Source organism: Sinohyriopsis cumingii, chromosome 15, assembly GCF_028554795.1.
Source record: "Sinohyriopsis cumingii isolate HCF-2022 chromosome 15, ASM2855479v2, whole genome shotgun sequence".
Lineage (NCBI taxonomy): Eukaryota > Metazoa > Mollusca > Bivalvia > Unionida > Unionidae > Sinohyriopsis > Sinohyriopsis cumingii.
The window spans coordinates 104011208-104035268 of NC_142975.1; the positions used below are offsets into that span (position 1 = coordinate 104011208).

At 40.2% G+C, this 24061-nt stretch overlaps 1 protein-coding gene across 4 annotated transcripts in view; it reads right to left on the minus strand.

Moving 5' to 3' along the window:
* LOC149782405 (inactive tyrosine-protein kinase 7-like) overlaps window positions 1-24061 on the minus strand; it is a 107975-nt gene that overhangs the window by 33344 nt on the left and 50570 nt on the right. For all 4 annotated transcript variants that reach the window (XM_089933792.1, XM_089933790.1, XM_089933791.1 and 1 more), the window contains one exon: window positions 23749-24021. In XM_089933792.1, coding sequence (XP_089789918.1) covers window positions 23749-24021 — 273 coding nt within the window. The remainder of the gene's footprint in view (window positions 1-23748; window positions 24022-24061) is intronic.

Below are 24061 nucleotides of genomic sequence, written 5' to 3' on the forward strand. Positions count from 1 at the left end.
ATGCAAGGAAACTGCAATGTTCAGTCACCATCTGTGATATACAACTAATGTTTGGAAACTATTATTTTTATTTCCATCAGTGAACTTGACACTTCGAAGCTAAGTCCAGGTCTGTGAAGCAGAACTAATTTTACTTCTACAAACCAGTATTCTTTTTGTTACACTTACAGTACCTTGATCTTTGACCTTTTAAACAAAACTTGACAGAGGTCTTTCTAAGCCCAAATGCAAGCTAGTTATAAAAATTGATAATGATATATGATAGTGAAGTTGAATTATTGCAAAGAAGCAAACAAAATTGCAGACAAAAAATGTATGGATGGACAGACACAGAAATGGACATCAAAACATATGGATTGATGGACAGACACAGAGATGGACATCAAAACATATGAATGGATGGACAGACACAGAGATGGACATCAAAGCATATGGATGGACAGACACAGAAAACAGAGATGGACATCAAAACATATGGATTGATGGACAGACAGAGATGGACATCAAAACATATGGATGGATGGACAGACACAGAGATGGACATCAAAACATATGAATGGATGGACAGACACAGAGATGGACATCAAAACATATGGATGGACAGACACTGAGATGGACATCAAAACATATGGATGGATGGACAGACACAGAGATGGACATCAAAACATATGGATGGATGGACAGACACTGAGATGGACATCAAAACATATGGATGGATGGACAGACACAGAGATGGACATCAAAACATATGGATGGATGGACAGACACAGAGATGGACATCAAAACATATGCATTGATGGACAGACACAGAGATGGACATCAAAACATATGGATGGATGGACAGACACTGAGATGGACATCAAAACATATGGATGGATGGACAGACACAGAGATGGACATCAAAACATATGGATGGATGGACAGACATAGAGATGGACATCAAAACATATGGATGGATGGACAGACACAGAAATGGACATCAAAACATAATACATTCCCTACATAACATCATGCCAGCCAGACCATCCAGTGAAGAAAAGTAGCTGTAACAAGATTTATGACAACAGCTGCTCTTGTGGCAATTATGGAAGGCCATTACATTTAAATTTAGGACTATCTACATTGAAATACCTGTGTAAATAAGGCACATTTACATTTAGGACAATCTACATATAGCAGGTAGCATTGTTGTAAAATACCCATGTAAAAAAGGTCATTACATTTACATTTAGGACTGTCTACATACAGCAAGTGGCATTGTTGTGAAATACCCAGGTAAATATGGCCTTTACATTTACATTTAGGACAGTCTACATGTAGCAAGTAGTATTTTTGTGAAATACCTATCTGCCAGTATTGAAAACTTCCCCAATGTTTTGATGCTAGTACACCATCCAGACCTGTCATATTTGCCAAAAGTGAAAACTTTCACTATGTATTGATTCTAGTACACCAGCCAGACCTGTCCCATTTGCCAGTAGTGAAATCTTTCCCTATGTATTGATTATAGTACACTAGCCACACCTGTCATACATGCCAGTAGTGAAAACTTTCCATGTCTTAATTCTAGTATACCACCCAGACCTGTCCCATCTGTCAGTAGTGAAAACATTCCGTATGTATTGATTCTATTACACCACCCAGACCTCTCCTATCTAGCAGTAGTGAAAACTGTCCCAATGTATTAATTCTAGTAACCAGCCAGACCTGCCCGATCTGCCAGTAATAAAAACTTCACCTAGTTCTTGATTCTATTACACTAGCCAGACCTGTCCTATCTGCCAGTAGTGAAAACTTTCATTATGTATTGATTCTAGTACAACAGCCACACCTGTCTATCTGAAAGTAGTGAAAAGTTCCCCTATGTATTGATTCTAGTACAACACCCAGACCTGTCCTATCTGCCAGTAGTGAAAACTGTCCTAATATATTAATTGTAGTACACTAGCCACACCTAATATATTGATTATACTACAGCAGCCAGACCTGTCCTATCTGCCAGTTGTGAAAACTGTCCTAATGTATTGATTATATTACAGCAGCCAGACCTGTCCTATCTGCCAGTTGTGAAAACTGTCCTTATGTATTGATTATAGCACACCAGCCAGACCTGTCCTATCTGCCAGTAGCAAAAACTGTCCTAATGTATTGATTGTAGTACACCACCCAGACCTGTCCTATCTGCCAGTAGTGAAAACTGTCCTTATGTATTGATTATAGTACACCAGCCAGACCTGTCCTATCTGCCAGTAGTGAAAACTGTCCTAATGTATTGATTGTAGCACACCAGCCAGACCTGTTCATCTGCCAGTAGTGAAAACTGTCCTAATGTATTGATTATAGTACACCACCCAGACCTGTCCTATCTGCCAGTAGTGAAAACTGTCCTAACGTATTGATTATAGTACACCAACCAGACCTGTCCTATCTGCCAGTAGTGAAAACTTTCCTAATGTAGTGAAAACTGTCCTTATGTATTGATTATAGTACACCAACCAGACCTGTCCTATCTGCCAGTAGTGAAAACTGTCCTTATGTATTGATTCTAGTACACCAGCCAGACCTGTCCTCTCTGCCAGTAGTGAAAACTGTCCTAATGTATTGATTCTAGTACACCACCCAGACCAGTTCTATCTGCCAGTAGTGAAAACTGTCCTTATGTACTGATTCTAGTACACCAGCCAGACCTCTCCTATCTGCCAGTAGCGAAAACTGTCCTTATGTATTGATTCTAGTACACCAGCCAGACCTGTCCTATCTGCCAGTAGTGAAAACTGTCCTAATGTATTGATTATAGTACACCACCCAGACCTGTCCTATCTGCCAGTAGTGAAAACTTTCCTAATGTATTGATTCTAGTACACCACCCAGACCTGTCCTATCTGCCAGTAGTGAAAACTTTCCTAATTTATTGATTCTAGTACACCACCCAGACCTGTCCTATCTGCCAGTAGTGGAAACTTTCCTAATGTATTGATTCTAGTACACCACCCAGACCTGTCCTATCTGCCAGTAGTGAAAACTGTCCTAATGTATTGATTATTATAGTACACCACCCAGACCTGTCCTATCTGCCAGTAGTGAAAACTGTCCTAATGTATTGATTCTAGTACACCACCCAGACCTGTCCTATCTGCCAGTAGTGAAAACTGTCCTAATGTATTGATTATAGTACACCACCCAGACCTGTCCTATCTGCCAGTAGTGAAAACTGTCCTAATGTATTGATTGTAGCACACCAGCCAGACCTGTTCATCTGCCAGTAGTGAAAACTGTCCTAATGTATTGATTATAGTACACCACCCAGACCTGTCCTATCTGCCAGTAGTGAAAACTGTCCTAACGTATTGATTATAGTACACCACCCAGACCTGTCCTATCTGCCAGTAGTGAAAACTTTCCTAATGTAGTGAAAACTGTCCTTATGTATTGATTATAGTACACCAACCAGACCTGTCCTATCTGCCAGTAGTGAAAACTGTCCTTATGTATTTATTCTAGTACACCAGCAGCAGAGGGGGCGAATCGGACATTTTGTCCAATCGTTATTTTGCTTAATTATTACTTTCTGCACTCAACGATCTAGTGTAGTCAGCGCCTGGTAAAAAAAAAACGACGACGTCGTTGGGGGATCGTCGCGTCGTCATTTGGTTTAATTAACACCTTCTGCGCGCCGATCCCCAGCGTCGTCAGCGTCCGGTAAGCACATCGACGACCGCGTCGATGTCATCGCCCCCTCTGCTGCTAAGAAGTTATTTACAATGATCTTACAAACAGAGTGATCACTAACTCCTCCTCCTGTAGATCAATTAGGTTATTTGACTGATCGGTGAGTTTAAAATTAATTCTCGTTAAAAACCGATCATGGCATCGCATATAGACCGGATTAATCGGATTCTCAACGATTAAAAATCCCGGAGGGGCTGTTGGTGAAAATGAATAAAGGATATATCCCTGTTGAGCTTGATTTGATTGATTGGTATCTACCTGGTAACTCCCTTCGATAACATCACACACTAGATTGATTGCTATCACCGATGCGATATTTACGTTGTATGGAGCAATATGCATACCATCATCCCCGTTATCGTGTCTGAGGATATAAGTTGATGGACTGAGAAAATCATTAAGAGACTTTCTTAGTTCTGGCGCGTTGTATCCTGGAAACTTGAAATCGGGTAAATCGGCTTCTGTGATATTATACCCGGTTAGGAATTTTTGTTTATTATCATCGCTGCTATCGGATATTGTCTTAACGATTCGCTCATTAATATATTCCATGTCTGATATAAGTTGATTTAACACCTCAACGTGTTTTCGTGCTTTTGTTTTCCGTAGCTGTTCTAGTTGTGATTGGTAATTACGATTAATCTCGGCAAACGCACCAGTGATATCATCTAAACGAACTGTGACCTTGGCTGACAATTCAGGAGTTTTCTTATACGGAAAAAACCATTGCATGGTATTCCTGTCTTGAAATATAAACTCGCTGGGTAATAACGTGTTTCTTATAATAGACAAATCATTCAGATAACTGGGATTAATCTCATGATACGATTGCACATTTGTGTGCAAATCCGCGGGTGGATTCTTAGGCCATCCTAGTATGGTTCTTATTGAACTGTTATAAATATCAACCATATACCCCGGTGTGCTTATTTCAATCGTCGATGATAACGTCGATTCATGAACCGTAATAGCGATTTTTGATTCCTTTCCTGTGATCGATTTTATTCTGCGTTGAAATTCTTTATTGATTTGCTCTATTTGGTATGACCCAGTTGGTATTGTAACCTCCTCCCAGTCTGGGGTCCCATCGGGTTTATTTTTCCGTGCAAAAACCAGCGAGTTATTAGGTTGTTGTCCGTTAAATGCGTCCGCTCGAATATTAGGCCAACTGTGATATACTCGCAATTTTGCCAGCGCTATTTCCTTCACTGGAACCGGCGACGGGAAGTTCACACTGAATTCGGGTTTCGTTGACGTTATTGATATCATATTTGTTTGTACCGGAGTGGTGTTCTCCGCGATCCGCTGAAGTAATTGAAACCCTTCGGGGTTCAGCGACATTATTATTATTTGTTGTCTTTAGTGTCTAATTTCAACAACCAGGTGGTTTCGGCTTCCAGTTGAAAATCCTCGATTTTTGACATCGCGGAGCTATATAACTGGACCATCGTGGAGAATTCAACATCGGATACGAACAAATTATCAATCGATAACGAGATCAACCCGGATAATTTCGAGTATGCGTCGGATACTATTTGATGTTTTACTGTATACTCGTTGAGTTTTTTCTGAAAACACGATGATATCTTCCTAGTGATTGCGTTGGCGACTCCAGCAACTGTTGTCATCGCGGAGACAGCGATTGGAACAGCGATCGGGGCTATCGTGGTCACCGTGGATAAAATAACACCGGTACCGGCCACTATACCCGACACCGAGTACACGACCGCGTCGATGGCGGTTATTTTTCGGCGGTATTTTTTTATTTTTGCACGGTATTGTTCGGAAAGCGTTTTCAAGTTCGCGGAGAATTCTTTTGCGGTATCGAATCGATATTGATGTGACGTCGGTGATACCTCTGATTCAATTTCCTTGGTGGTCATTTTTATTTTAAAAGAACTAGTGTTTTTAATTACTTAGATTCGCTACAAATTCCACATACCATGTAATGTTTGCCCCGGCTAGATTTCTATCAACGGCATAAATTGTAAACTTTTCAGTTGCGTTCTTGTCTATAATTGTTGATATTGTATTGTTAAACCCGGATGAACTCGACGATAATATATTAAACTGCATCATTGAAATCAGTGTCAATCGATAAATGCCCTTAACAGTTGCGGTGATATTTACTGTATTCTGTGTAGGAGTCCAATCGAATGATCCATGCCGAATTGTGTATACTGTGTTGATGATGTTCTCATGAGGGATTTTTATTTTTTCAAATTGCTCTGCTACTCTCGGTAGCCCGTCTTTAATCGCTTCAACATCAGTTCTGATTATTCCTACTTCCTGCCAATGCGCGTCTATATTATTCTTGTTCGCTGCAACATTAGTTTTGATTGTTTCTATTTCCCGTGTATTCTCGGTCATACTTTTTTTGTTTGCTGCAACATCAAGTTTGATTGTTCCTATTTCATATGTATGCACGTCTATACCTTTTTTGTTCGCTGCAACATCAATTTTGATTAATCTTATTCCCCGCCAATACGCGTCTATATTTTTTTTGTTCGCTTCAATATCAGTTTTGATTGTTCCTATTTCCTGTGTATGCGTGTTCATATTATTTATGATCGTTGTAACATCAGTTTTGATTGTTTCTATTTTCCGTCCATGCGAGTCTACATTATTTATGATCGTTGCAACATTAGCGCCGATTATTTCTATTTCCCGTTCATGCGCGTCTACACTCTTTTTGTTTGTTGCAACATCAGTTTTGATTGTTTTTATTTCCTGTCCATACGCAGTGATATCATTTATAGTTATTGTAATCTCATCCGGCTTGGTATTTTTTTTACCAAAGAATTTATCAAAGTTGTCATCGATCCTGTTAACATTTTTTCGCAACGGGGGTAAATTGGCCGACATCTCCATAAGATCCGAAATAGCATTTTTTATTTTTACAAGATTTGGTTCGTCTGCCGTCGTGGATCCCCGAAAAAATCTTTCGACAATGTGTTGCACATCGTCGAAATGCGTTAGCGTCAACACGATCCGTTCTTCATATAATTTAATTTCACTACGTAAACCCTTTAACGAATTTGACATGGTTATATAATTGTCGCCAAGTGTACTTATTTTTCCATTTATCGTCAAGATGGATTCACCCGGTTTGATTCGTCCGTCGGCGGTATACAACGCGATAGAGCCCTCGTCGGCATCACGCTGTCGTGTTAAAACGTCATTCAGTGACATATTACCGGATTTCAATTTACCCTGGCGGTCTTGAAATACAACTATTTCATCTGGGTCAACACTGGTTAAATTCAACGTATCAGCGATTTCATCCTCAATTAGTTTTTTTATGTCATCGGTGGCGGGCGTTTCCGTGGGCTTTTTCAGCGCCGAAACCGGTCGTCCCCAAATATCAATCATTATTATTGTAAATGTTATTCTCTAAAATCCGTTGAGCTTCTACGACTCCACTAGTGTATTCGTTTACAACCACATGAGGTGGTTTTCGCGATGATGAAATCGCCGCAAGTACGTTTAATACCTCGCGGCCACATATCGGTGGGTCACTTAATTGCTGTATTGGCAGCGTGGAATAAAAAACCCGGGCTGAACACGCCGGGGCTGAACACGCCCGGATATACCGCATAAACTCTTTCGGCGGGGCTAACCCGTATGAATCAAAATAGACGATCGCACGCGGATCAATCGCGTATGCAACCCAATGAGTTCCCGCTCCGGAGGACCCATCGAGGTTAATTATACCGGTTTCAGTATTCCTTGGGGCCGCCGGTAATTGATCCCTCATAAAAACACCTCTGAAGTTTTTTATCGCTAACGCGTTTGCGGCGTCTATTAAATCAAAATTAGACATGGGAGTCATTGACTCAGGAGTCATTGACTCCTGCGTTAATAAACGGTTCCCGGTAGTCTTAGACCCTTTCCCGAATACCATGAATACGGGGTTCCCGGTAGTCTTAGACCCTTTCCGGCTACGGGTCGTTTTTTTTTGTAGCCTTTCCCGGTTGCCTTCTTCAATGCCATTCCCGCCGCGGTACCAACGGCCCCCAACGCCGCCGCCTTAGCCACTGCTGGTGCGGCCGCGGCAATTAATGCCGGAATCGCAGCTAACAGCGGAAATATCCCACCGGTCTTTTCCATGTTTTTAATTGCTGCGGATGAAAAATCTATTTGAACACCCTTTTTATTCTTCATCGCATCATTGAAATGTTTTATTTGACGCGCCGTCAACGATATCTTATGATTACCACCCGCCATCTGCGACGGCTTCAGCGTTATTGTGGTTCCGCATTGTTTAGCCGACTTTGATCGTAATTTCTTGACTTGACCATCAGTCAACTCTACACTGACGACACTATACGACATTTATTGTAAACGCGTTTTGTGCTTTCAATTACATGTTTTCCACTGGCGCATCAACGATTCTCATTCGTCCACCAACACCTTCTAGCAGCATTGATTTATCGCTGAGAATGACAGCAACCGCTCTATAATTAACACCACCCGGGGCTATACGAGCTCGGAAGTGTATATCAACGACGGATTGTCTCGTTAAATCAAGATGTTCCAGCGAAAAATAATAAATCGGATACAGGTTTTTAAAATCAAGTTGTGATATTTGCAAACCAGTGTCGACGTTTTGATCACGACCCATATACGACAGCAATCGATGGTACACACGTGCGATATGGTTGTCGCCGTAATTAAGCTGTATATCCTCGGATGGTTCCTGTTGTCCGTTTATTCTCAGCGAAACATCCCTGACTCCTAATTGATCAAATATCATATGGCTGCGTTCTTGACTGCCCAATCGTTCCCTATTCTGTAGCGCTATGAATATATGACGCGGGGCTGAAACACCCTGTTTTGATGCCAGGTGCCATGTAAACGTATCGGCGACGTTATCCTCTTTAGCATCAGTTGTTACCGCTAGCCAACTCAACAACGATTTCCCTCCCTGTTCCATAAATGCTAACAATCGTGCTTCCGTGGTAACTGATGGAGTCAGCACCGGCATCCACAATGCCATTTTAGTTAAAATGACTTTACCGGCAGCGACGCCAGCAGCACGCCATATTGCATTGTTATCATCGCCCCTTCGCGTCAGCGCGATTGTATGCTTAGCCCCATAGACAACTTTTCTGACATTTCTGCAGAATCCAAATATGTGATGGAGTGGAATCGCGCATGAAAACTGTCGGTGTGGTCCTTGCAACATTCCTACTCGTGCTGCGAATCCTAGATTGTAATCATTGTTGATGCTTTTTATAATATTAAAATTAGCACCTGGTCTTGCTCTGCGGTCTGGATTGGCTGCTTCAGCCTGTGGGTCAGTTGCGGTATCTCTTTCCGCCAGCACGTTGATGTACTGAATATGGTCAGCGTTATTGGTGGTGTCCTTCGCAAACATCATAGATGGGCCCGCCGATCTTGTATAATCATCCGAGTATCTCGCCAACCCAATTATCGTCGTTGCAACATCAACCTCGCGTTCTATTGATTCAATTTCTCGCCCGTCAATAAGATATCTGGCGCTCTCAAATAACGCCATGATACCGTTGTTGACGAAGCCAACTCGAACACGATGGTCATCTGCGTATGGTGTATTATCGGCGGCATTTGTCACGAGTTCTCCCTCAATTTCGATAAACGCTTCACACGGCAGAAAGTATTTACTGGTATCTTGGACCTGAAGTTCAATTCGCGATCGTAGGTCGGGTTGCGCTGCATAATAAGAATAATATTGATAATCACGGACAGAATCATCCCTGCGCACTGGGGCATCCATATCAAACGCGGGATCAGCGGTACGCGCAAACATTCTATTATTTATCATGTTGATGTTTTCAATTGCGATTTTTTCGTCGTAAATTCTTTGAATTTAAACCACTCCCCGCTATCGCGTTCATGAGCGCGTTGGTTGCCGCATCGGCGGATGGCGAAGTCGCCAACGACGGAGTCGTCGCCGCCAACGACTCTAATTTTTCTTCCACGGCGTTATTTATTACTTTACTGACATTTGCAGGCATCACTGTCGTTGATGGCATCACCGGTGGTTTCTGTTTTTTTCTCCTGGATTTCACCAACGACATTAGTTTGTCTCGCGCGGCAGAAAGCGCCTTTCCGGCAACATCTCCAATAGCACTAATACCCTTATCACGAATAACATCAATAGCCTTCATTCCTAATTGTTTGGCTAACGGCGCTACTTTTGGAGCCATTCTTGTAAATAACCCCGCAATGGTGCTACCGAGACCATCTCCATAGTACGCGCGGTAAACAGGCAATCGCGAGTTTACCACGTAGACGAGTACTGGTTTATCATGGTTGTAGTGTATGATCATCCTTATTAAAAACACCAGTTTTCCAATTAATCATCCACGAGCTCGTCTATGAGCGTTCGATATGCATTAATGTCCATAATACCGCCTGCAAATAAACGCTTGCAAATATCAGCGGCCTCATTGATTATTTCCGGAGAGTTATTTCCGGCTCGTTTTCCTCCGATTAGTACTTCCAGCCGTGATATATCACTGAGAACACTATTAGGGCAGGTAACGCCGTAGGATTCTTTACCAACAGTGTATCCTTTTCCTTTTTTTGGTGTTATACTCTTAACTTCCTTGTGGAATGCGTCGTAATCGGATTTACTACGATGTGGTAATGCATCTTTATGTTTACTTGCTAAATACACTATTCTTGCCCAGTCTTTTAACGACTTTATATTTTTCTCGTAACCGCTATTGATATGCTTCTTATCTCGTATGTTCTTAGCAAAATTGTTGGCAGTAAAATTAATTAATTCTTCCCTGTTGCTGAAGCCTCTAATTTGATCTATTGTGCTCTTCTTGAGTACAATACGGGGTATATTCCCCTCTTTTTCTTCCGGTATTTCTTCTTCTGGTGTTTCTTCGGGTATTTCTTCTTCTGGTTCTCTTGCGGTGGCGCCTGGTTCTTCTTCGTCGGCCATTGTAACATAAGGTTCTTGTGGTTCGGTTATAGCGAGTGGTGGTGGCCTCCGTGTTGTAGCAGCCGCTATTTTTGCAGGGAGTGTTTCTAAAGACCTTTTTGTTTGTTTTGTCTCTGCCGCTATCTTTTCAAGCGCACCAAGAACGGGTACAGTTGCCGCCGTAACATCTTTGGTCGCTTTAGTTACCGGGGCAAAGAGTTGTTCGCTTCCAACAGTAAAATCGGTTTGCATTTGTTGTCGCGTTTGAAGTTTCTCTCTCACTCTGTCTCGTAACGGTATAAACTTTTTAAGCGCTGCTAGTCGCTCTCTGGCTAGCCGAGTAGTAAGTGATTCACCTACCATTATTGTAAATTGATCCGCAATTTTCTAATTTTCCGCCGAGTGTACCATCGGGAGCTCCACGGAGTTTTCGTCTATAATCCTTCTAATGTTTTTGATCTTACTAGAAATCTCCCGGCGTCGTTCATAAACACGTCCGAGTTTTTTTCGTATTATTTCAACGGCAGTAAATAGTCCAATGAATGCATTTGCGTCATTGTGGTACAGGTTCTCATTAATCGTATGTTGTAATCGTTTTATAAAAAAATACTCGCGGGCCAGGGTAAAACGCCCCCGTTTCGACTGTTCGTTAATAATCTCATAATCGGATAATATTTTTTCACTGTCGAGACCATCAGATAATTCAATTCCTTGATTTTTTAATTTTGAAATCTCAGTTAATATATTATTATATTATTAATATATTATCTTCGGTATTCATTATTCTTATAAAACATCTTATTTCTAATATCAAAAATTTTAATAAAATTATTGGGGTCATTTTTGACCCCGTTTTTTGTATGGACAGTACAATGCCGTAAATCTCCACTCGAGTGTTGTGGCAGATTACAGGCATACACATATACTTAATTAAGGATATTCACATCTTGGAACCCTAAACATACATCTCCGGGGGGGAGGCCTAGGGTGACAAACGTCATCGTAGACCTCCCAGAAGATATGTTTAGGGACATCACTACATGGATGAATATATTTACAATGAAATGATTGATGGATGATGGGACGGCACAAGACAGCACAAACATAAAACGACGGGGCGGAACTCTACGGCCAATTCAACCAATCAAAAGCAACCCAATTAAATTAACCCGGTTGCATGATTGTAAACAAAAGACAACCACACGCCCGGGTTAAGAGCGTGGGTTAGTTTTGATTAGTTGAATTGGCTTTCGAAAGCCCCAGGCTTATAACGAGTCATCTTATATATAAAGTGACTAATACAGCGGCGTCAGTCACAAGGTGTGTGTTAATTTGAATTCCCTTGAATCGTTAAACCCTTAAATACTTATTAATGGTGTTTCACGGCATTTAAATGAAACCAAATACTCAAATAAAACATTAAAAAAAAGAATACAGCTGTTAGATAATAGCGTGTATTTCATTAGTTTTCATCGTAAAATGATTAATTAATCGCAACATTAATTGGACTTCAAGGGACATAACTCTTGTCATGAGACGCTATCACAAAACGAGTTATCTCCCTTTGATGTTATATATGAAAATCGAATTCTGTGACCCGTCTTTTTTGAGATCGCTGTTTTAGTTATATTCTCCGCAACATCTAGAACTGATTTACTACAAATATCGAAGTATTTACCAGCCGCATTCATAGAGCGAAATATTTTTTCCTCGTGCGTTATTGTATCAAATGACTTTACGGGTTTTGCCTTTCTCATCCCTCCTGTTTTTCCAAATTTGGAATTTTGACTCGGTGTAACAGCTCTTAGATTACACAGTCTGTTATTTTGAGGACATCCATCAATGTGATCAATAACGAGACCGTCGTTGATCAGTCCGTTAAACGCTTCATACACCATCCTGTGAATAAGACAGATTTTTTTCCCAGCATTAAATCGCAAGTATCCGTGATTATTTACGGTACCAACCGGCTTCTTCAGTCTGCGGTTTCTAACAATACCGTCGCGAGATGCCTCGTAATTAACAAACACAGGGTGAGGTCTGAACTCTTGGTCCATTTGTATAATAATACTACTTGTCTAATTTATTATTTGGTTTAATTATAAACCTTGCAATGTAGTCCTGAGGAGTTTTGATGACGAAGTCTGCGGTGGGGTCAATGACGGCGTTTTTAATTCGCTTGTCATAATAGCGTTTTAGTTCCCTGTATCGCTTTCCGCCACAATTGATACACAACTGCGATTTTCCTCTTACACCGACGTGGCAAACCAAGCACGGTAGGGGGCCAAGAGAGCCATTACGAACGCTTTGTAAATGATATCCGCAGAATTCACCTCTACATGATTTATTGCACGGGGTTGTCGACCCAATCATCAACCATTTGCAGTGATTCATTATACTATATTCTTTCATTTAAATACTTGTTTTAATTATATGGATGAGTTCGAGAGATTGGCAGCAATTAAGCCCCGGAAAAATATTAGGTTTAATCTCGATAGAGTCCTCAAGGACACACCAAAAGCGTTAATAAACGATAAAACCCTGTTGAGTAAAATACGCGATTGTATCAATGAATTCAAGCGTGATGGCGCATCTCACAGTTGGTCAACATTTCGAATTGATGGCATTGTTGATGCTACCATGAACGACAACCGCGCAGCAATGATAATATCACAACTTGACGGTAAAAGGTATTTCTTCAGAGTAAAATTCATTGTCCGGGTGGAATCAGGCGATTGGATCATGCGTGATAAATTTGAACCAGTTCTCAGCGACAAGAAAACAGTCACTGTCAGCCGCGACTCCAAGCCGGGGTTGTTAACCGGAATTGACAAACCATACTATGAACGAGCGTATCCTGAAACAGCAGTTGTTTATGGAATATACCCGTTAAATAAGAAACCTGATATCGGAAAACTGAAACCGATGAAACAGTCAACTGGGATAAATTGTGTAGCAGAACGAATAATAGAGCATTTTACAAATGCATGTCGAGGAAACAAATTGACTGATTTACGACGTAGCAAAATCAACCAGTGGGAACTAACCGTAAAAGAGCGTGGAGCAACCATCAGCGACATAGCGAGATTAGAAACATCGCTGAGATTTCCAATAACCGTTACAACGATAACCGGTGAAGTATTATACGAATCGAAGTATAAATCGAAGGGAGCCCCAATCAAAATTATTGATCATAACGAACACGCATGGACGCCCGTGATCACAATATTTCCACGGGATAGAACAGTAAAGTATATACCCGAAGAATTCCTGGGAGAAGAATTCTCCAAGGACGGTTTTCTCGCGGAAAGGAAACTATTTGATGCTATTGCCTACTTGTGTAAAAACGACCCTGTATCAGTGTGGTTACTTCGCAGCGCTGAAAACGATGCGGATACCTTTGATCAGTTTGTAAGACCAAACGGCGAATTATATCGCACTGAAGCATTTCACAACAGGATGAAAAAAACCGCCATGGAATTTGAAGAGCATGATGAACAACTGCTAACAAATTGTTTTACGATTCCATCGGTTGTAGCTCATGTTGCAGCAAGGAAAAATGCGTGGAGACCAACGCGCAAGGAATTTCTGCCGGATGTACAATCCAGTTGTTTGGAATACTATCACGGTGGACTATGGAACACTGAATACAACCGCGACGCTATGATCTCGGTTGATATGGTTGCCTGTTATCCAGCGAGTTTTCTCGGGTATGGATCCGCCGCTGAGTACTTTAGACGATTTGGACACCCCAGTCATGAAATGACTCGTGTTGCTATTAATGGACCACTGCCTGATTTTGATTTAACCGGATTCGCTCGCATAGTATCATTTGAATTCGCGGCAGGACTCCATCGCTGTTGCTATATTTGGATCGGTAGACACATGGCTGAAAAGAGATGGCTGCCAATAGCGCTGCTACGGTATATGATTGATTGTAGCATGCTAGTTTCGTTGATTGTCAGTGACGCGATTATATCATACCGGGCACAGACTGAAGTCTGGTTACCAGAACCGGAGCGTCTAGATAGCATAATTGACGAGTCCAGAAAAAACATTGATGCCGACGAGGAATATATCATCGAATGGTCCAGGAGGATATTTAACCAACGAAACCGCGAGGCAAAAGATCTCGGTAGAAGAATAATTGGTAAGTTCACACAAGGTGGAAAAAACCACGACTACAAACGATATTGCTCACGGCTGATTATAGATGACGCAGAATATGATTTCGTAATCAAGGACACAGTGGCAAAAAATAGATACGTGAACTGCAAAACAGCTTTCTTGTCCAATGGAACGAGGTTGGGTACAGTTGTTACCTACAGCGATGGAGACAGCCCGGCGTATCCACATTTGAGGGCGTCTATGCTGGGATATGCCGCTATCAATTTATTCTCGATGATAAATAGATTCCCCGATACCGCGGTTAGAGTAGCCGTTGATTCGTTTTATGTTGACGTAGCGTATAAAGGAAACGTAGCCGAGTTTACTAGTCCGGACGAGAGTTGGGGTACATGGAGAATTAAAAATGAAATACGACGCGATTATTCCCCGTCAGCAGATGTCACCGTTGAGAACAACTACTTACGCGGTGATAAATTGTCAGAATGGTCTAATGCACCATCGTGTTCTGATCCAATTTGTAGACACAAGACGGTTTATTTAAGCGGCTGTGGCGGGTCAGGAAAGACGACTCGGGCAATTGAATTATTTCGAACGCGGGCAAGTATAATCGTGCTTACACCGACCCATAGACTAGCGCGAGAGATAAAACAACGAAATGTTGACGCCGTTACTTATCACAGCTTTTTTCGATACAGCGGCGGTGAGTGGACTCCTGATCGAATGGGTGAAAAATTTATTCCCGACATTATCATCTGGGATGAGATATGTACTGTTTCGTTAGATACTTTACAAATGTTTCTTGAGTGGTTGCTGCGCGCGAATACAGCGGTAATCATGTGTGGGGACCATGGCCAACCACCACCATTTGTCGGCGAGGGTCCACATGATTGGTTAAGGGGTTTTGTGGACTATTATGAAGAAACCGATACTGATTACCGAGCACTTGATGAACAACTGCGCGAGGTTAAGAAATTAATCAGATTACAGCCGGATAGAATTCAATGTGAAATAATTCGCGAGGTGATTCCGGAAACGCCGTTAAATGAATTCTGGGAAACATGGAGACCAAACGATTTGATTGTAGCGAGTAGAAAGATAGTCAGAGACACACTTCAGCGGAAGTTGTTTACGTTGCATAAGGAAAAGTTTCCAACGCGTCCAGTGCCGTTATGTTATAGACCCGCGGACACACGGCGGCAGAACATTGAAGTTGAAATTCCAGGTCGGACAGAAAAACAAATTCTCGTGCTGAATGATATCGTGCTCGTTGATATCAGCGTCGTCGAGGACGCGCTACGTGCTGATAAATCCCCGTGGACGCTAGGATACGCAACAACAATACATTCCTCGCAGGGACTAACCATCACGGACACAATTGTTTGGATAGTTGATAATCGCATCGAATGGTCGAATCTAGTCTATCTTGCAGTGTCCAGAGTACGAAGGATAAATCAGCTTCGAAGAATTGTTATTGACGAAGCCACCGACGAAACCGGCGACAAAGTCACCATCGATGCAAGCGTCATTGATAGAAAACTCTCGGGTTACCGCCAACAGGATAAAAAAAAACAGCGGCGTTTTGATATTGATGCCGAATTAATAATCTCGCTACGACAACAACAGAATAATCACTGCGCGAGTTGCAATTGTATAATGAGTTGGCGTTATTCGGATAAAGACACTCGCCAATTTACCGTGGATAGGATCGATAACAGTCTCGGTCATGTCAAAAACAATGTGAGGTTGACCTGTCTTGAGTGTAATAGACGCAACGGCGCTAGTTAAGACCACGCGGGGGTAATTGAGTATCGTTAGGTATCACTTGTAGTTGCTCGCGTGTAAATCCGCGCTGAGGAGCAGTTGAATCCAGTCTATAGATCGGTGGTCTACCAGTTGATCGTGTTATCGTTGATATGTTATGTGTGGTAACACTCCAAATAGGATCGGTAGCCCTTTTTTTACCGCCTTCAAGCTCTCCTGGTTCATATAGATATCTAACAGTGACATCGCCAAGAATCGGCTTAGAAACGCTATTTATTTTTAATTTTCCGGGTATATACTCGTATTTAATCGCGTCGCTGGGCTTCATGTTGATTACTCGGGTAATCTCGTTATTTAACGCTGCAATTACACCTGGCAACCTTTTAACCCATTCACGAGATCGTTTTTCTTGGATGAATTCCTTCGCGTATTGATATCCAAATAACCGTTCAGCGAGAGTCCGATTGAATCGTTCAACAATTGCCTGATCACGATGTAGCGCAGTATGACCTCGTCGTATCGCGACGCTATGATGTTTCAGCGTTGATAAAACAGCGCCGCGAAATTCACTACCAGGATCAACTTGTAATAGATTTGGCCAGCGCAGAGGACCTCTTCGATAAATCCGCTCAAACGCATCGGCTACTTCAGTTGCTGACTTTGTTTTCAACGGTTCCGCTTGTTTGTATCGACTCGCAACATCAACTACGGTTAGCGCGTATTTGTAACCGTTGTCATGCGGCAGAAATAGTATATCAGCCTGATGAACTTCATTAGGTACGCTGACATCAAAGCGCGAGAAGTTGATTTGTTTAGGCGGTGGTAGATAGATTTGCCATATAGCCTGTTTGGATAACCAATTAGCCGCAGTGGTCTTTGTTACCTTTGCAGCGCTTGCAAGCTTACCAATTGCGGCCTTCCCTTTCCAGTATCCTCTCGGAGAATAATAGATGGAATCCATCGTTTTTCTTGGATGATTGTTATTAATTACCAGCGCCAATCATTAATTTACCTTTCATAGCCGATTTTACCAACCATGAGGCTAATTTTTCTTTGACGGATTTATCAGGAATAGCATTTAGCGCGTGAATTAATTTTACATCCGCGATATGACGCTGTTGCAGATCGCTACTTTTGTAAGCAACATCATGAGCATGACACGCCTTATCGATAGCGTTTATTGGATACTCACCGGGTTTGGGCTGATTTTGATCATCGAGTCTAATATCTAATCGTGTTCCGGGGCCACAGTAGTTATATCCTGGGAGGTGTTTTTCTCCTGGATACTTTGCCCACGGTGTTCCGGGGAGTTTTGCCAATTTGGCTGCGATGTCACCTCCTCGCTTTTTTTTAAAACATCTCCGGGTCTAATAGAAATAAATCTAAATTTCTTTGTACCGCATTGTACACACTTACCAGTAAGCGCCGATCTGTTATTTCTTGTCGTAACGGTTGTCATATCATTTGTGCCAGTACGCACTCTACACTTCACACAATATAGATCCATAATTTATGTACAGAGATATGAATATAATTGATTTTTCGGCGACTAAAACAAGAGAACCAGTTAAGCATGTTGCAGCGTTACCAAACTCGATCCGGATGATTATCATCGGACCATCTGGATCCGGCAAGACGCAATTGTTACTCAATTTAATAATGAGATGGATGAAGTGGGATAAGTTGTATTTGGTTGCTCCTAGCGTAGATGATCAACGATGCTACGAGGTGTTGAAAGATTTCAACGAGAATGCATCAGCGATCGCTAAAAAGAACGTTATTGAGTTTATTACGGATATCAATGATGCACCGGGTATTGATGATATTGATGGCGACGTTAACAATCTAGTCGTGTACGATGATGTTATGTTAGACAATCAAAAGAACCCAGCTAGGATATTTTCCAGAGGCAGGCATAAAAGCACTGACGTGATATATGTCACTCAACGATACACTCAGATTCCAAAAGTAATCAGAGATAACTGCAATATTCTTGCTGTATTCAACGGCGTTGATACACACACGCTACGAAATATTTGGCAGACATGGTGCGGCGGTGACATGGACTTTAATGTTTTTCGAAACTTTTTTAGTCATGCTCAGTCGACCCCACATGGATTCATAACGATAAATTTACATGATCCTCGGACACGATATCGTATCGGACTTGACCAAATATTCGGTTAGTTGTAAATAATTTTCATTGTAAATAACCACTTAGCAGCAGAGGGGGCGATGACATCGACGCGGTCGTCGATGTGCTTACCGGACGCTGACGACGCTGGGGATCGGCGCGCAGAAGGTGTTAATTAAACCAAATGACGACGCGACGATCCCCCAACGACGTCGTCGTTTTTTTTTTACCAGGCGCTGACGACACTAGATCGTTGAGTGCAGAAAGTAATAATTAAGCAAAATAACGATTGGACAAAATGTCCGATTCGCCCCCTCTGCTGCTACACCAGCCAGACCTGTCCTATCTGCCAGTAGTGAAAACTGTCCTAATGTATTGATTCTAGTACACCACCCAGACCAGTTCTATCTGCCAGTAGTGAAAACTGTCCTTATGTACTGATTCTAGTACACCAGCCAGACCTCTCCTATCTGCCAGTAGCGAAAACTGTCCTTATGTATTGATTCTAGTACACCAGCCAGACCTGTCCTATCTGCCAGTAGTGAAAACTGTCCTAATGTATTGATTATAGTACACCACCCAGACCTGTCCTATCTGCCAGTAGTGAAAACTTTCCTAATGTATTGATTCTAGTACACCACCCAGACCTGTCCTATCTGCCAGTAGTGGAAACTTTCCTAATGTATTGATTCTAGTACACCACCCAGACCTGTCCTATCTGCCAGTAGTGAAAACTGTCCTAATGTATTGATTATTATAGTACACCAGCCAGATGTATGCAATCAACTTGCTTCATTGTTCTAGTAAACAAGCTTGATAAATAAACTTAAAATAAAATTTAACCAGATATAGTGATGCTTAAGATATTGTCCAAAATAACCAACTGTTGGTTTTATAATAATGCAGCTATTTGATTAAAAGCTGAATCCAATTTTTTATGTTTATTGAGGGGGAAAAAATATTAAATTTGAGCGTAAGGAATATATTATATATTTTAATGTCAATATTATCCAGTCCCATCTGTTTTTATCAAGTTATCATGGGATTTTACCAGTTGTTTTTAAACTTATATTAACAGCTATGAATGTGTTTTACAATCTACATTAGTCTGCAGGCTTCCATGGCAATTTCTTTAATAGTGTGGTCATTCAGCATGGTGTGAAATCATAAATGGATGTAAGAATGATCTGGTTGCCTGCTTTTAGATTTTGTCAAGTTTATATTAAAATACTTAGAAATGGAGATTACTTTGTGAATAAAGTGACAAGGTACATCTTAATACACTTACAGTTAGATTTGATGCATGATTCTTGAATGTAAAGATGTCATTTCAGACTGCTGGTAATTGTGATATATATCTGCTTGAATTTTTCCTTCCTAGGAATATAACATATTAAGTTTATGATATTTTTCTTTCAAACTGCATTACAAGTATATCAAATATTTCAGCATTGGAATAGCATATCCCAAGTTTGTACTCATTAAAAGACCTATTATATACAAGAGAGAAAATATTTGTTTATATAGGTTTTATCATCAAATAATACTAAGTTCTTCAAAGGGGATTATGAATTTCAAGGAATTCAAGATCATTTCCTTGTTTGGCTGAGTGTTGAAACCAAATATTTTTTTTCAATTTCCAACCTTGTGTCATTATACCCTTCCATTCAAAGTTAGAAACTGAAAGGATTTTTAGATGGCTGCCATGATGGCCATATTGGATGTGAGATCAGCACCAACTTCATTTGGGACCAGTTAGATATTATGATAATCCTTTTAATAAATAAAATGTTGATATGAATTACCCTTCAGGTGAAGCAGCAATAATAAACTTAACACTTCTATGTACATGTATTTTCTCAAGTAAATGAATAAATCTAACATGTCTTTATGTATATTTATTTTGTGTGCTTGATCTTGTCCATGCTTTAGCTTGTACCTGCTGTTATGTACATTTGATTTAATTTATATTTGATAAATTGTTTGTTTGTTGGTTTTATTTTTTTTCATTCCATTAAATGCTATTGTAATATAATTTTATTTACTGGATTTGACATTTTCCAGAAATTCAGTTAAGTTTTTCGTAAACACTTATGATAGCAAACTTTGTATCTAATGCTGACCTTGATTGAGAATCTAGTATAGAGTTCTTGTTCTTGTAAATGACATTTTTTACTTTTATCATTGGTTTTAGTCAAGGCCATACTGGGAGTACGTGACAAATAACATGTAGCAATTGTTTCAAACTCTGGTTTTACAAGAAGATTGACCCACTTCCAGGCATCTGTTTTGTGCAGTAGCCACATTTAATATTGATGTATTGAGAAAAAATTAGTATTCTTGCCATAACACTTGAGAAGTCAAAGTGTTTTATGTTGTGACCATGTAATTTGATTCCAAGAGATTATATTTCCCTGAAAATACTTGTGCTCTAAATTATTTCTTAGACAAGGACAGTTATCAAAATTTACAGATATGAAACACTGGAATATTATTTTCTGTGATTCAACAAAGAACTGTTGACACATCAGGTTGACACAGTCCAAAGCATGTGTCATTGCCTTCCATTTTTGATCTCATCAGGATTTGAACTCTATGTCATTAGGACTTTTTATTACTAGGACTTCTATTTTTAAACTGTTGGATTATTCTTGAATTATTTTTGGATTTGATTTGTAAAACTGTAAGTTCTTTTTCTCATTTTTACTTTGTTTTTCTAGGGAAATAAATAATTTGTTAAATTTTACAAAGCTTGTTGTCTTCACTTTTTTCTTGGTACTGTTTAAAAGAGCCTAAACACATACCACTGCTGTGTTTGTAAGTGAGCCATAAATAGGTTGTTTACATGAGTTCAATTTCTGTACCCATCTATGATTATGACATTAGAAGATTCTAGAAAATGAACATGTTTACAGTTTGGGACATTTTCTGCTGGGATGTTTGAGTTATCATGATTTTGGTCAGGTAGGTTTGTATTGCAAGATGTATTGCAACAGGTCAAGTAGAGATGTACTGAACATATGCAAGGCTGCATATCTTGAGATGAGACATATCAGCTCCATTTGCAAATATCTTTCACTTGATGCCACTAAAACACTTGTGTGTTTATTAGTACTTTCAAGACTGGACTATTGTAACTCAATTCTGTCTTGTTCATCTCAATATCTACTTCACAAACTTCAAAAGGTTCAAAACACAGCTGCTCAGATCATACTTAGGGTACCACAATCAAAGCACACCTCCCTGCTGATCTGTACCTTACACTGGCTATCCATTCGATCCAGAATCAAACACAAAATTTGCTGTTTGTGCTATGTTTTACTGATGGACTCTAGTCCAACATACCTCTCCAACCTCACCCATGTGTACACACCAGCAAGATACTTAAGCTCCTCTTCGTACAATCATATACTCATTATTCCCACTATGAAAACAAAGACATATGGACAATGTTCTTTTGCATACCAGGGCCCAGCAATGTGGAATGAAATGCCCACTGAACTTAAACACAAAAACACAGTGATCCCATTCAAGAGTGCTCTCAAAACTCACTTATTCCAACTGCAAGAACAAACTTAAAGACCTAATAATGTTTCCTTCCTTAAATATTCTCAGCATGTTTTTATGTTTCTAATTTCATGGTGTTTGTTTTTGTAATCATATCAATATATGTTTTTTATATGACAGGTGTTGTCTAATGTTGTAAAGCGCTTAGAGCTTCTAAAGATTAGGTGCTATACAAAGTCCTCATTATTATTATTATTATTATTACTGCCAGAGTCATGATGATGTACACAAGGAGTAAACAGTAATTCATTCCTATTTGTATTGAGAGAAAAAAATCTGCAGACGTATTTACATTTAAGTATATCCTTTCTTAAATTAGAACCGCTCCGGTGGCCTAGTGGTTAGAGCGTCTGCCTCGGATGCGGGAGGTCGTGGGTTTGATCCCCGGCCGAGTCACACCAAAGACTTACAAAAATGGTACTAACAGCTGCTTCACTTGGCGCTCAGCATTAAGAGGTAAGTGTTGGGACTGGTCTGACTGGTGTCAGGATAATGTGACTGGGTGGGACATCATGCTACATGTCTGTGGCATGATGCCCCAGTGCTAGACATCACTATAAACTGCCACATTGCAGACATCGTAGCGATATGACTGAAAAATTGTTAAAGCTACATTAAAAATCAAAATCACACACACATCTTCAAGTAGAGCAGTGTTCTTTTGTAAAATCAGTATGTTAGACATTACTATCTTCTGTGTGCAGTTTTGTGTTATCACTAACAGCTATAATTCTTGTGGGCTTTAATTAGTAATATAGTTTAAGGAACCTGCTGAGCACACAGTTTTTTTTTCTTCAGAATCTCTCAAAGTTTATTCCAATAACAAAATTTGCAAGCAAAATATCTTTCTTGTGATGCGGGTTCATGGCAGTACCATCATTCTTCAGAGAAGCTGACCATTGTCTGGTATCTCAGATTATATTGAAAAAGCAAAGAGAGATCATGTAAAAATCATATAATTTTTTTCATAGCCCCCTTACACTATACTATTTACATTTCATGTCCATCCAACATGACCTTATGTCATTTACACTTTTTGCATCAGGTTGTCATCACTGTCATTAAGAGCATGAGCAAACTAGTACCTGCAATATATATATATATATATATATATATATATATATATATATATATATATATATATATATATATATATAAATAGTTGACACGCACAGTGTCCAAGCTATCCTCCATCAAAATCTTGAGTGTTATAATAAATGCTTAGGTAGGAATCAATTCAGCAAATTCACAAAAATGCTGAATGCACCAGAGACAAGAATATGCTGTCTTACTATACTTACTCATCTTTAAAGCTTGACAGTGAAAGTAAAACCTGGTTTAAACAGAATACAATTTTAACCACCCAGTGAAGGTTATGGGTGTAGGGTATTAATAACACTACAGGTATAAGGTAAGACACCACAGATGGATATTACTAATACAACTTATTATTATTTTTGTTAATGGTGTAACAAGTGAGAAAACAAACAGAAACAAGATATTAACTTACAGAAGACAACTACACTTATAGTTGTTGTAGCTGTTTTATTTGGAATTTTGGAGTTTGATGCTGTGCATGTGTACTGCCCGGTTTGGCTTCTTCCTATAGAAATGAAGGACAACATCCCTGTGTTGCTAGGGATACTACCACCTGGACCAGTCCATCTGTACTGACAATCTGTGAAGCAGTCTGTAGAGCAGCTGACAGTGAGAGAAGATGATTCAGCAATTTGAAGTAAAGTAGTCTTTGGTGACAATTGGATACTTCCAGGGTCAGGTCCATCTGTGAAAATAAACAAGACATCCATTGAGCCTGATATTAT